Genomic DNA, 15,775 nt, shown 5'->3' with positions numbered 1-15,775 from the left:
TCTGGTAACAGGTTAGTCAGACCACCGATGCGGCAGTAGCCGCACCGCCACTGTGGGTTTGGCAGTCCATCGGACGGGCAAACTCATAATAAGGCCCTAGGTCTAAATGGCTGTCAGTGCAATAAGACACATTGCACTAGATGCAACCCTGCTTTAATGTTGCTATATGCTCTGCAGCACAGATCTTGTAGATGTCTCCCACACGTGAGGTGCAATGTGCACTTGCGTCCCTTTGCAACATCTTTGAGAAATCCGATCCTTTGAAATGCCTGAAAACTGCCTGATTAACAATTGAAACGGGTGGACTGGTGCTCCCCAGTGCAGTCCATTTCAACAGTTCGGCTTGCCTAATGCCCGATCTCAAGCACTGATGAACCTTCCAAATGAAATGCTGGTACAGCATCAACAAAACAGCAGAGACGTTAATGGAGCGCCCTGTCGCTGCTCGACTTAGCTCCTTAGGAGGAGGGTGTCAAAGAGGCTCAGTGGGAATAGGTTATAAGACAGGCCACCAGTTGTGTGTAGGTTTCACTGTAGTCTTTTCTCTAAATAAATTATATTGAAGCAAGGGATATTGCATGATTGTAAGGTAGTTTACTTTATTACAACCCATGACCAGTGGTGGAGTTGATCATACAGATGAAGGTCTCTCTGAATAATGCCCATGGAATATAAATACATTCCTAGAAAAGTTTGATTTCCAACTAAGAACAGAGAGCACACAACTGTCACTAGATCCCAGACTGCCAACAACCCATTACGCAATCTCTGCTCGTTAGTACATTAATAAACATGATGAGTAAACCTCGTCCCCCAATACCAAATAGCAGGTAATAACTCAATTTATCACACTTCAGCAGGGAGATGATACTACATTGTTTTGGGTGCACTGTAATACACACAGCACTGTAATTGAATCTGAAGCAAAAGTTACCAAACAACTCTTGTACTTTTATTACACTACATAAGTTAATACATAACCTTATCTTTTATTACACTGAAGATGTAGCCAACAACCTTGCATTTTAATGCACTTGTGGAGGTAAAAAAAACAATACTAAACAGAGAAGGGGCAGAGGAGTTTGAGAGCTCTCTCACAGAACCACTGAAAGTCACATCAGGAAGTGAAGCATGTGCGTGCAGGACCATGTAATTTCCACAAGCGTCAGTTTAGTGAACACAGACCAAGACAGTGATGCTGCATAAATGCCTGTATGTTCAAGGGTATATCCTGTCTTCAATGCAGAAAAAGTAATAATTTTACTCATATTTCATGTGCACCTTGGCAAAGACTGGAAGAACACGCCCATGGGCTGCGAAAAGAAAAGTCGTCGCCAGTGAGTCAAATTCCAGAAAGGTTTAGGATGAAGTGATGTCTATGATCATAGCAAGCAGAAGACTTGGTAGAAACCAAGTGAAATGCCAGGTGAATGTTAAGTGGACTGAAGTAAGTGCATAGCTTTATTGATCAAGGTGGATATCATTTCAAACAAAACCGAGATTCTAGACTAAGTCAGTGAGGTTTCAAGTTTTCACTGGACAGATGGTTTTCCAATCCAGCTACTCAGGACCTTCAACATTTTAATCTAAAAATGCTTGAAATGCTGGAGCGAATCCATTTTCTTTACGTTTTCATAGTGAAGAACTGTGACACGTTCTACCTTCCTGGGATTATTGCTCATTGTGGTCTGCAAAACATTCCGTTTGAGACCGTTTAGTCCGTGGACTAAAGTCCCTGTCATCCAACGTGTTATTCCGTTTAAGAATTTGACCAGACGAACGGGTGGTGAGCTGGATGCTAAGCGTATTAGAAGTTCTTTCCTGATAGGGTGCTACTTCATCTTTCTCCAGATTTTGTCCCCAAATTTCCCTTGGTTTTTCATTGCAATCAAGATTTGTTTTTCTCTGGTTTTTCTCTTCTTCTTCTAAGGCTGAGGAAAATGTGCACTTTTAAATGTCTGTAGGTTTACTCAGAAAGAATATATTTTGGTAAAACATTTCTTTATTTGTGAAGTTTGGTTTATTTGGGCATGGAAATGACCAACTTCTGCAACCTTGAGTAAATGAATCAATTTTTCCATGTCTACTGCCTACATTTCAAGGGTATTTGCTTTCCTGGGTCAGTGCAGGATCGCTTTGACAGATATATCTGCGGCAACATAGGACACTCCCCAGACTTTCATGGTACATTAGCATGTCTTTGGTTTTTAAGGCAAAAGATAAACAACTTAGCATTAAATGTGGTTTTGGGGGGCAAGACCAAATTTGCCATGGCCATGTGGGTGGATACACAACCCAGCAGTGCCCAGCTGTTTTCTAAAGTGGACTATTCAATCACGGCAGACGAAAGCAGCACAGCCTACTGTCAGATGTTTGAAGAGCACCACCTCTGCCTATGGACTTCAGTGGCAAATCTACACCTCTCTGTATGGGACACAAAAAGACTTCATCATCAACTGTTGGTCTGGGAATCTCCCTGAATTCCGTGGCGCACAAGAAATGTAGGTAAAAGTGTGCACTGAAACCTACTGCACATGGACAAATCATACACAACAATTGATGAAGCCACAGCACCAGCACTAATTTAAGATTCCGAAAGGCACTAAATAAATCAGTACATTTTTATAATTTGCTTATAAGTCCTGGTTCCGAAACATACCTAATGATTGAACTGGGCTAATTGTTGACTTTCTAAATTCCTCTGCTTATAGACAGCATTTGACATATTTTGTTTTCCTTTGTTTCTGGCCATACACCTTTTATTACTTATTAGCTTTTAAGTGCTGAGTAGCACAATCCATTTCTATTTATTTTCCACTTCATGGTCAGTCACTTCAAATGCAGTATTTTCTCTTTTTTTTTAAATCTGGTGCATGAAAGGGTAAGGTAACCCAACTCGTAACTATTAAGCTTACTAAACTCATATACTTCTGCTATTTATAAATACATATTTGAAGGACGTATACACATTAAAGTAATACTTCATTCACAATGTCATCTTCTGCTATAAACATCTTCTGAACTAAAAGATTGAACTCAACACATGCTTTATAAATATTGTTCCTGAAAATCAGTGATGCAATACATGCAAGAGGAGACAATTCTGTCAGTGCAGTCTTGTATATTGCACTCCCCAGATTCTAAAAGTATTTCTACCCCGCTGCTCTGATATCCATGTAGTGCTGGAAAGACTGATGCCCTGGGTAGGACATTAGAGATTCCCTATAAAACACACATGCACAATGCTATAAAATGCATGGACATCAGCTGGTACTGACCTCTGGAGATGTCATTGAACAGCGAGAGCACCTGCAGAGGCTTCCGCTCACAGGGAGCGACCGGTTTAAAGACCTTCAGATGGCTCTATCAAGAGAAAGAAGAGAAGATGCTCAGTCAGACACCAGAGTAGCAACAAGGCAAGTAGCAGCTGCAACATCCTGCCTAAGACTTGGGGTCCATACATCGAATGGCTATGAGAAACACTTGCATCCCCTGTAATGAAGAAGTCATCTTCTGCGGAACTTTGCTTTCCTTAACCTGAAAGGGTCCGATCTACTCCACTACCAATCTCAGGCCCGGCCATGGGGTGTCACACCAAGAGCTGGTTTACTATAGCAGTAGCCTCAGCTCTTCAGTAGGCATGTGTTGGAATCACCTGTACTTGGTACCTTTAAGAGACAGCCAGCGCATGCCAGGAATGCTCAGAGACTCCATGGTAGGAATACCATGTTAGATAGTTAGAGTCTCTGAGCTGAGCGGGCATGCTGTCAACGTTGGTGGTGCTCGGTATTTGACAAAAAACGACTCAAATTACATTAGGACTGGTATTTCAACACTGGCGATGAGGATGGGAAATATTTAGTCTGGCCTTCCAAACTTTAATATTGCATCCAGCAACAGGAAATAGATGTTATACGCGCAACACCTGGTTACACAAGACCAGACGCTGCTACATTAAGAACAACATCTGTATCTTCCTCACGGGGTTCCTTCTGCAATGCTCATCATGGAAAGCACAATGACCATGGAGTAACTGGGGAGCAGTCACAGAGGCATAACACTTACATTTTCCTGGTCGTAGAGAGCTTTCACCCGGGCTCTCCACTTCTTCCTCCTTAAAATCAGGCCATACGAGCCTCTTTGGCGACACAGAAAGCACAGCCAGCTCTTCATGGACATCGCCTGCCTTGATGTGCCGGGACCCACCAGGTTATCAAGGCAATCCAGGCAGTAAGACCTGGAATGAGTAAGCAGAGGTGTGAGGCATGATGAGGATCTTCACTCAGCACCTTCCAGTGACAGACACCAACCAACCTGAAAGTAATGTAATTAACTCCTTGATTAAGTTCTGCTTCAGAGTAAAAAAAAGCACAACCCAACCCAACCACTGATGACTGGAATGTAGAACTTTGGATTCACTAGATGAGATCCAGGTTGTGAATCAATAAAGAATAAGACATGAACATATCTATATTATTCTCTAATTTCTATAGCATAACTCCTTGAAGGTCTCTCTCTCCTTCTCTCATTTCTACCAAATGCACAAATACACAAACATATCACTACCAATGGACATCCACCCTTGGAAACAGCTTGTTCTGAGATTCCAGGACAGAGGATGTGGCGTGCATCCTAGACCCACCCTTACCTGCTGCAGGATGGCTCATCGCAGATGATGACTGTTTTGCCCGCAGAGCAGATCAAGCAGTATGAAGCAGAGCCAATGTCATCATATAGGAAATAAGTCTCCATGAACATTTCCTGTGAGGATGGAAAGTATTCAAATGTTTCATTGGCTTACTGGAATCCCACTGAAGCACAACATACTCTGCTTTCATTAAAGTCAAAGCTTTTCATTCAAAAAACAAAAACAAACACATAATAACAAACAGATCATGGCAATACAGAGTGATCAAAATCTCACTAACAGCATTTTCCATGAGCAATGTATTTCTATACTGAAGCAATGCCATAGTAGTATCCCTGAAGTGGTTACCTGCTATTCAGAATAGAAGCATAAAGTGCAGAACAGGTATTCACCACAGAGCTTTACATATATTTGCCTTTTTTCTGGCCCTTTGCCCTCAATATATTTTCCTGAGTTTTTACTAGCAGGATCTCCAAGCAGAAACTTTTGGGGTGTTATAATTGCAGGATTCCTTTGATTTCAGATCAATGCATAAACTCCCATTTTTGAACAAACACAATTTAACTTGCTGAGTGCAACCAGGAACTGATTCGACTTTCTGCATTTCCAAATGGGTGATCAAATCTACGAGTCAGTATGAGAGAACTCTACCGAGACTGAGGGGACGGTACAGGAGAATATATTGTACATTTTTATTTGAGAGAATCACTAGCACAGGCAACAGCGCATGGTCAGGAAATATTATAGAACATAGAGTCAGGTGTGCATATCTTACCCCTTGGCTGTACCAAGTAAACAATGTCATGTACACATTATAAATAAGACTCCAGCCACAGGTGAAGAGCAAGATTTATTGATAGAGCAGGGCTCCTTCAAGAATCCATATCCTTGAAATCATAGAAGCACATGCATTAATATGTTCCAAACGAAACACTCAATAAGGTCTGTAACAAATAACTAACATAAAAAATATAACATCTACTTCCTGAAATAAAAAAGAAAACAAAGGAATAAGACAGAAACCAAAAATAATTAAACCAAACATTCGCCCAAAATGGTACAGGAAGTCTTTATGTTTCACAGGTGGACGCCTATCGCGGCTTGTTCCTCTAATTCTTGAAGCCACAGAATCAATCATTTTCATTGTTCCCTTAAACTATAACTATCACTCATTTTGGGTGGTTCCTCGAGATTTACCAAAATACGTCCTACCTTTGCACTTCACTCCTCCTCACATCCCACTCTTTTCCATCCTGGGTGACCCCACTTTTATTGAAGACCTTGACCACCCTTACGGCTTTCCAAATTTAATGAATACCATTGGCCAAAGTGCCGGGGTTACATATTCTCACTTTCCACTTAGCATCATATGCTTGTTTAACCTTCTCATGTTTTTCCTTTATTCTCAGACAAATCGTGGGGCATATTACCAAGGGCCTTATCGGCGCTTTAGCGGGAATTTTTCCCGCTAAAGCGGCGATAATTTTATCGCCCTATTACCTAGCTGTCGCTAACACCAGTTAGCGACAGCTAGTAGGAGATAGCGATAATCTTGGGGCCCACTTTGCATGTCAGCGATATTTATCGCTAATGACATGCAAAGTAGGCGTGCCAAGATGTTAGCGACTGTAAACAGTCGCTAACATCGCTATCTCCTATTACCTACAAAGGCGTACTTTTGGAAATATTCGCGCTAAGCGCGAATATCTCCAAAAGCTAACGCCTGCCCAGAGCAGTTCTTAGCCATGTTATCCAATGGTAGGAGGATAACATGGCTAAGAGCATTAGCTCGGTAATGCATGAATATCGCTGACTTTTCAGCGATATTCATGCATTACGGCCAATTTGTATCGCTTTTGAGATAAACCTTGATAATAGCAAGGTTTATCTGCGATAAAAATTGGCAGAGCTCGGCGATAATAATATTGCTGCTAACCGTGTTAAGCGATAATTATCGCTTAATCTTGGTAATATGCCCCCTTGTTTTTATCGAAACGTCATCATTTTTCTCTTCTTAAACGACCACTGGAATAGCCCTCTTTACATTCCTTCCACTAATTTTCTTTGAGACCACCAATTGTATCCGAAACATCCAAGTAAGGTGGCTAACTTCAACTCTTAAATCAACACACTTGTTAGCATTACTTGGCAGCATGGACAAACAACAATTCAATTATACTCTTGAAGCCTTGACATCAATCTAGCGATGCGCAGGGTGGCATTTCAGCCTCCTCCAGGAGAAAAGATTCCTACTAGCGGTAGGAAAATAAATCTCAAAATAAATCGGGAACCCCAGGTAGAATTCCAGAATTGTTCAATAGTCAGGCACACACCAACAATACTATTACTGTATTTCCTATTTTCAGATTCACTAAGAGTCCAAGAGGCAAAAGCTACATTCCAGATATCCTTTCCACACTTTTGCGATAGTACTTCTCCTGTCCCATGCATAATGGTGTCTAGAGTAATGATGCATTCCTTGTTCATACTAAAAGGTTTCAGTGTTTGTGCTTCAGCAATCTCTGCTTTGATGAACTCAAAAGCACTTTGTTGTGCATCCAACTATTTCAATTTTAAATTGTTCCGGCTTAGTTCTCTAGGAGGCTCCATTTCCATGGAAACATTTTTTATTAACTGAATATCGCCATAAAATAATTTTGTAAACAAAAGGACCTTTTCCTTGCTATCTGGAGCAGGTGCCTTGCTGATAGAATCTACTTAGGCATTTTTTAGAACAACCCATTCACCATACAATGTATGACCTAAATATTACACAGAATTGAAAAAGCAACTTAAATTTGTTCTCTGTCAATGTTAACCCATTTTCCTCTAATACTGCACACACTTCGATTATATGCTCCCAATGCTCCTTTTCATTTTTAAAATATGAGAGAAGGTATGCACCTGTTACAACGCATTAGTTACTCCGCACTACCATTACAACGCGACTTTTATAACGCATACCATTACAACGCATTGCGCTGGGGGGCGCTATAGGATAGGGAATGGTATAATTTACTATCCAACACCTTCCCTAGGGTCCACGGGGACTGGAGTTAGAATAGTAAATTATACTTACCACTATCCAGCACCCCAAAGCGCTATGCGTTGTAATGGTATGCGTTGTAATGGTCGCGTTGTAATGGTAGGTAGTTGTAACGGTATGCGGAGTAACGTCATACATCCATGAGAGAATATCATCTTGGAAGTATGTTACGAATCTGTTGACCACCCTGAATAAATGGAACATTGCTTTTTGAAACACAGATGCCAAAGAGACAAACTCAAATGGTACTCTTTTGAATTGGAACTGCCCCTACGATTTAAGAAAAGCAGTGAGGTGTTTTGAGTCTTTTGCCAATTTAATCTTATGACGCCAATCTTAGACACAAGGCAGAAAATATTTTGGCACCCTATAGCAAGCATTTATTTTAGGTAGCAGATGATCCTCCACCACTATACTGGCCTTCAATGCTCTACGGTTGATGCACAATCTTAAACTGATTTCAGCCTTATGGGCAAGAACTATGGATACTAGGCCTTCACATAACTTCACTTCTTTAATTATACCTTTTGCTTTCATTCTTGTCTCTTATTTATGAGTAGACCTCTGAGCGTTTGTTTAACTGGTCCAGCATCCTTCCTATGGGAATTCCAGTTTACCCAATTTCTCTGTGAAAACCTAGATTGAATTGCAATGGTTATCCAATTCTTCCCAAGCATCTGAGACGAGTAAAGCTGTTACTTTGCTTCTAGGATACAATATTCTTCCTAATTTCCATTGATCCTTCCACCCAAAGACATTCACATTTCTCCAGCTCATTCAGTCCATAGAAACTCAAATTTCTCTAAGAAATACCTTTGCGTGATTATAGTCCACGGTGAACCAGAGTCCCCCATTAATTCGAAACCCATGTATTTACATTGCAGTTTTGAGGAAAACTTCACTTCACAGTTCTCAACTTCCTTACAAATCTATTAACTAACAAAACTACACATTTGTCAGCCGCCTTTCTTCACACCATGGTTATACTTACACCTTTTACACTTAGAATACAATTCTTTACTTACATAAGAAATTGTACTCTTTTGGCTAGGATTTTTTTAAAAGTCTTTACACGTATGTGCAAAGTTTCACATTTATCTACATTTCTTCATTCCTTCACTATTGCAGGTTATTGTGGAAATAAAGCCAAATGATTAGAACTACTACATCTAAAACATACTAATGACTTCTCAGATTTCCTTCCCTGGAGATTACACAAATGTCCACTTTACAGAGCACATACTTCTTCTCTCCCAATACCGAACATCTTACTACCATTGTGTACAGACAGATCAACCTCTTAGACTGTTTTAAAGATTTGGCTGTAGCTATGCGTCCTGTAGCTTTGGATCATTCATGACTCAAAGCTGCTCTTACATTGACCTGCTTTTAACATGAACAATAATTTGACCTATACCAAGTTTACCAGTGTTAGACCTGTCAGATTAGGGTTGTTTTCCCCCAAACATTTTGCCTTCACCCATCCTATTTTTTCCCAATTCGTTTTTGTGGGCCTTAGGAGTCTGTTATGGTAGAAAAATGTATAAAGTGCAGCATTTACCCAAAGGTGTCTTGGGGCTGATAGGAGGCAATGTACCAGAGGAGTACTGAGCGATTACAAATTAAAAGCCAGGTCTGGAGGATCTTTCTAAAAGCCAGGAGAGAGGGTATAGATCTGAAGTGGAAAAGAAGGGCATTCCAGAGTTTAGACGCTCCTACTTGGAAGCTACTCCCTCCCCATCTACCTTTCCTAAACCTAGATGGGGTGACAGAGTATGAACCCAAGGATCTGAGATTCTTTTTAGGAATATACCATGAAATTAGGTTCTCAGAAATTCTGGACCAATGCCATGAAGGGCCTTATAGGTGAGACAGAGTGTTTTAAATTTAATGCGGTTTCCGACCATCAACCAGTGTAATTCTTTTATGGCGGAAGTAGCGGACTGATGTCTTGGCACATTTAGTAGGACTCTGGCAGATAAATTCTGGAGCACCTGTTATTTGTTTAAAAGTTCGTTCTGCAAGTTTGAGTATAGACTATTCTAGAAAGAAATGAGTGATGAGACTACAGTTTCCCTTGCTTTAACTGAAATATAGGGCCAAGTCTTACTGATGATTTTTTGCATATTATAAGAGGTGGATATGATAGTATTGACATGAAATTAAGTTTAACGTCAAGACTCACATCTAAGCTTTTGAGCTAAGAGGAGGGAGTGGGTAGAGGGCCCATTTCTTGCGGCCAGTAGTCAGGAGTCCAAAAGCAGGGGGTCATTACCAAGGAGCATCACGTCAGTCATTTCTGAGTTCAACTTACGGCAATGTCTGTCCAGCCAGATGCACAGTTCCTTCGTACAGCTATAAAGCGCGACACTTGTGTTGCTGGTCTTATTTGCTGCTGAGACCACAATTTGTGTATCACCTGCATGAGAGGTGAGTGAATGACCAAAAGATTGAATCAATGGAGCAAGTTCTGCCACAAAAAGATTCAATAGTGAGGGGCTAAGAGAAGAACCCTGTAAAACTCCAAACGGAAGAGACAAGGGTTTGGATATAAACTTGTCTAAAAACACAATATTTTCCCTGCTAGACAGGAATGATCGAAATAGGTCTAAGTCTACTCCTTTTACACTGATGGTCTCAAGACGAAGACAAAGCATTGAGTGACCCACCGTGTCAAAGGCCGCCGATAGATCTAGCAGGATTAAAGCTGCATTTCCCCCTGCATCCAGTGTAGTTTTAATCTCATCTGTAGCTTTGATTAGTGCAGGGTCCTTATGATATGTTCCTTTAAAAAGTGTGTTAGTTGGACATTCATGATATTTTCGACAAGTGTAGCCGGAAGAAGAAGTCTAGAGTTGGGTCTATAATTGGCCAGAGTATCAGGATTGAGATTGGCCTTTTGAAAAAGTGGAAGAATACACGCCTTCTTCCAGGCTGAAGGAAAAATTCCTGATTGGAATATGGCATTAAAAATGTTAGCGAAACATTTAGCTATGGGCTCGTAAGTTTGTTTGAGCACTGCAAGAGGACATGGATCGCTCAGGGATCCAGATTTGGATGCCATGATTAGATGTTCGACTTGCACTATAGAAACTGGACTAAAGCTGAAAGTATCAGCCAGGGTGGTAGCATTTCCTGAGGTTTGATATGACATAGGGGCGGTGTTACTAACTGAAATGCAAGTATTGTGGATAAGCTCTACTTTATCCTTAAAAAAGGGAGGTGAGATCACCACAAACGATTTGGGTGCTGATACATCCTTTTGCTGACGGGACTTTTGTTAGTTTTTTTAAAAAAGTTCCCTAGAAGAGTTGTTAGACTATTCTATTTGGTTCGTAAAGTATTTAGAATTTTCCTTGATCAGCAGATATTTCACCATGACAGATTTATTTAATACTCGTTCTTGAGTTTCGTATTGATGCCGCCATCCATGTTCACTTTACCACTGCTAATCAGTGCTAAAGTGGTTGTGCTCTCTCATATAAACATGGTACAATTGACTTACACTTATAAGTCCCTTGTAGAGCGATATACCATATAACAAGGGTCTGTAAATTAAATGTTACTAGTGGGCCTGCAGCCCGTATTGAGAAACCCCCTTACGTAGCCCCTTAAAACATATTTCAGGCCTGCTATTGCAGCCTGAATGCTGTTCTAAACTGGCAATTCATCTTGGCAATATAACCCCCTTGCCAAGCCTTAAACTCCCCTTTTATTACATATAAGTCACTCCTATGGTAGGCCATAGGTAGCCCATAGGGCAGGGTGCATTGCAATTAAAAGGTTGGACATGTATTTTTATGTTTTACATGCCCTGGTGGTGGAAAAATCTTAAAGTCGGTTTTCACTACTGTGAGGACTTCCTCTACCATAGGATGACATTGGGTTGTCTTATTATATTTAATAAGTTATAACTTTTGATTGGGAACAGTTAGGCATTTCGTTTGGTACCTGAGAAATTGTAATAAAAAATCCCCTTAAATGGTAAAGTTGGATTTGATGTTATAATTTTTAAAATGCCACTTTGAGGAAGTTGACATTCACTATACCTAAACATTTGGTGCCTGCAGCCTCTCTTGGGCCACACGACTGGGTGTAGTTGGCAGTTGGACTATGTTTATTCCTCCCAGGAAGCCACACAATAGATAGAGGGATTAGGTGTGCCTGGATGGGCCCATTAACTGGAAGATGGGGGGCAGAGCTGGGCACAGCATGTCTTGCAAGTGAAAAGGCTGTGCTCTGATTTCACACAAAGGACTTTTCACCATTGTATTGTCCCTGCAGCCAGCTTGGAGTCAGGACAGGGGAGTCAGTAAACATCAAGCACTTCAAAGGTAATTTTCTAGAAAGTTCTACTACTTCAAAGTAGGGCCCTTTATAAAAAGTGGACCCTCAGACCACTCTTCAGTTCACTTCCTGGACATCGGAAGGACTCTCAGAGGACTGCCGTCTGCTGTGTCCCGCTGTGTACTCTACAAGACTGCTTTGCTGTAGCTGGAAGGACTACTTTGCAGCCTGGAACCTGCCCTGAACCATCAGAGGCTTGCCTTGCTGCTTGGGCCCTGTTGCATCACCTGCACCCAGGATTACTAGCGTGACTCCAAGGGTTAGGTTGCTGGCCTACTATTCAGAGGATGAGGGACAAAAAAGGCTCTCTCCATCTTGAACCCGCACCTGGTCCTAGCCAAAGTTCTAACCCCTCAACTGGTGCCCCTCAGTCCTAGACCTTTGGTGGTGGGACTAAAGGTGGCCAGACAGCCAAAATCCAAAACTTGAGACTTAGAAAATGCTTGGCTAAAAAGTGCACTGAGCATTGATGGAAGACCAGGACCAACCATCTTGTCTTTTAACCCAAGGTGCATCGTAGGTCAGCCTGACTATGCAGCAACTTCAGCTAAGTTCTTCTCAGCAGCAGCAAATCCTGTACAGCATTCCTTTGACAAACAGGTATCTGGCCGCCTGGCACTCTCACTGGCTACAGCCTCCAGCTTCATCCCGCTGCAGATTTTTGACTTCCAGAAAAGAGACTTACGGTCCAATTATGAGTTTGGTGGTCCATCGTACCGTTATAACGATGGCAGTCGGACCACCATTGGACTGCCACAACCGGCTGGGATTCGCTATCCCTGGTGTGGCGCGGTGGTCTGAGGGCCGCAAGATACTTGGTAGTGCTGCTGCGGCACCGCCAAGCATATTACGAGTTTCCTCACCATCAGGGGTCTCATGGCGGTGCTCACACCATGAAAATGCTGGTGGTGAAGAAACTAAGGGATTCTATGGGTCCCTCTTTTGCCCCTGGGCCTGGAGATACATGCAGGAGGGTACATAGTTTGCCCTCTGTGTGATTGCACCACCTTTCCTGCATGGCATGGACGGCATAGTCCATGCCATGAAGCAACTGGCTTTGGCGCTCCTATTGCAGTACCTTTCTAATAGCAACACTGTGGGACTGGCAAAGGATCGTCCACCAGATCACAAGGAAACTCATAATCTGGCGAAGTGGAGCAGGGCACTAGCGTGGCGGCAGGATCCAACACCGCCATACTTGTAATCAGGCCCTCAATCCAATCATAGAAATCTTCACTGCGACTTCATCCAGTGGCTCCCCAACGACTATGCTCCCTCCTTGAACATAGCCTGCAGCCTTTCCCCACTAAACTTCACCTTCTCGGAATATTTGATTTAAAAATTCTTCTAAGTTTGAAGGTAAGCGCTGACCAACCGAATCATCTTCTTGTATCTGACTCGCATGCCATCAATGTAGGCCATATTTTTCGACTTTGACCAGCTGTGGCCGCTGCAGGTAAGAGCAGTGGGGTGGTGGGGCCAGGTGAGGGGGGATTTTGAGAGACAACCACAAGGGAACATTGATTGCTTATTTAATTTTTCCTCATAGTCGTCTCTCGAAATCCCCCCTCACCTGGCCCCACCGTTCTTACCTGCAGCGGCCGGGTCTGACTTTGACACAGTATTGCGCAACCATATGTCCCTGGTTGGCTCTTTGATCTTTTAGGTGCTAGCTTTTACCTTAAACTTTAAAAATTATTTATTAAAATGTATTAAGATTGGTGTGAGATTTTTCTTGTGCGTGATTCCACTTAATTACGGTTTTTGTACTGCAATCTTTACAAATTACTTCTAAGTTAAGCCTGACTGCTTTTGTGCCAAGCTACCACAGGGTAAACTTTTTATTGGCGGTTCGATCTGCATATCATCCAAATAATTTCAAGGAAAAGAATAATATACCAAATTATTAAGCATTTGTCTACGTTGGCTGGAGGCTCCCTTATACTAATATTCCCTTGCTATATACACATCAAGGGTAACTGGTAGTGCATAACTACTACATGAGAGGTAAACTAGTTGTGCGCGTCATTAACCTCCCTTGCCTGACCCTCAGCTGGGATAAATCCAGGCAGCACAACGATGGCGGTGACATTGATGCACGCCACGTAAAATGTAGCATGATGATGTGCACCGCACCACAGCTACTCCATACAGAGCAATGTAGGTTTGCTTACAACAGGATCCAGCACAGAGAGAACGGAATCCCAAGCAGCACAAATCATAAGATGCAGTGCAGTAAGTTTCGCTAACGACTCCTCCATACATTCATTAAATGTGTAACTTAACCACCTCTCCGCTTCCAGGGCAGGGGACCTTCAAGATTTCACATTGCAGAATTCATCATAGAACTACATGCTTGAAATGCATTTGTAACAACCACCAAATAATGCCCATAGCAAATAAATAATTTAAAAGATATAACACATACCTTATGGTGCCATGCTTGTTTTATATCTTGTGAAAATTAAGGAGCATGGTGCTCATAATGTTGTTAGTTACAATATTTTATTTAAAATGGCAACATCTCACTACAGAATTAGAGGAATGGGAGTATATTGCCATTGCAAATTGGTTTTTCTATTGCATAAATTCTGCTAGTATCGAATTTCTTTGTGAACACCTTTTTTGCAAGGGGCAGATGTGTGGAAATTCCTGGGTGAATCCACCAGCAAAGGTTGGTGAGCCCTCATAAGCATGCATGTATCTAACAAACTTTTGTTGGTACTTCTGGCATCTGCAAATCCTTTCAATTTTCAGGATTGCAATGGGAAAAGTATACCCGGAAAATGTATGTGGGGTGTAAGTAAAAGGATAGGTGTCTACGAAATCCAGAGAAGAAATCAAAGAAATGTTTGTATGTTTCGTTTTGTCACGCTACCACAAAAAAAGGTGTGAAATTTACTACATGTCTATGCAATCACCTGGGAGTTCTTTTGCGACTATATCTGGAAATTGGCCTTCCATTTTTCTAAAGTCTGCTTAGAAGGCCCTTTTTAGGCCTCCAGCAAGCCGTAGAGGTCCGCTTCGAACACTGACCTTTGGGAAACTGATTGTCTACTTGAAAGGAAGGTTCAGACAATATGAAGAATGCAAAAATGCATGATCAGCCAGTAAATATCTAATGGTAGACCCTACATTAAATGTAAAGCCACACAAAGGAGCTGAGCAGTTGCTGATGAGGTCTGTGTGTAACTTGTGGATCACAGGTTTGTATCCCAGCAGGAGCGACTCTGCCGTACGTTTCGCTCAGGTTTAGTGACTCAAGTTTTTACTGAGTGCTTTTAAGTTGATTTTAAGTTCCACCTGTTATTTATAGAACTACAAAAGGTATTATGAATATTTTAATATGAAGATCGGAGTAAGGGTAAACCTTTAAGACACAGAAGGTTACTCCTCTGTCATTGACAATGAAAGAAATCAGACCATCCCAGGTGTAAGGGATTGGTTTTTCTGTGATTTACTCTTGTATGTTCGGGTTACTTTTTGTTATGGATCCTATTTTACTCTCTCTTTCTTTTTTATGTTGTCCTAACTCAAGCTCTTCTCTTACCCCAGCGCCCTTTTATGGATCATTCCTGGTAATCAAACACTCCCATGGACACAAAGATCCACATGAGCATTTGGCAACAGCAGCTTAGGCAGATGTTTTTTTCTTGGTTTGCCTTGTTTTTACACTGCATATATTCTTAGGTACACTGCCACCTCCTCGTGCACTGAAGTGGAAGTAAAGGGAA

General features: G+C 41.7%; 1 protein-coding gene across 1 annotated transcript in view; it reads right to left on the bottom strand.

Moving 5' to 3' along the window:
* Positions 1-15,775, bottom strand: part of DNMT3L (DNA methyltransferase 3 like) — a 214,242-nt gene that overhangs the window by 161,926 nt on the left and 36,541 nt on the right. Inside the window, exons 5-7 of the mRNA XM_078679281.1 lie at positions 4,649-4,761; positions 4,066-4,237; positions 3,279-3,363 (exon numbers count right to left, since the gene is read on the bottom strand). Coding sequence (XP_078535407.1) covers positions 3,279-3,363; positions 4,066-4,237; positions 4,649-4,761 — 370 coding nt within the window. The remainder of the gene's footprint in view (positions 1-3,278; positions 3,364-4,065; positions 4,238-4,648; positions 4,762-15,775) is intronic.

The sequence above is a fragment of the Lissotriton helveticus genome, chromosome 3_1 (genome assembly GCF_964261635.1).
Source record: "Lissotriton helveticus chromosome 3_1, aLisHel1.1, whole genome shotgun sequence".
Classification (NCBI taxonomy): Eukaryota; Metazoa; Chordata; class Amphibia; order Caudata; family Salamandridae; genus Lissotriton; species Lissotriton helveticus.
Note: the sequence above shows the minus strand (reverse complement) of the source record. Positions and strands in the feature narration are given on the sequence as shown.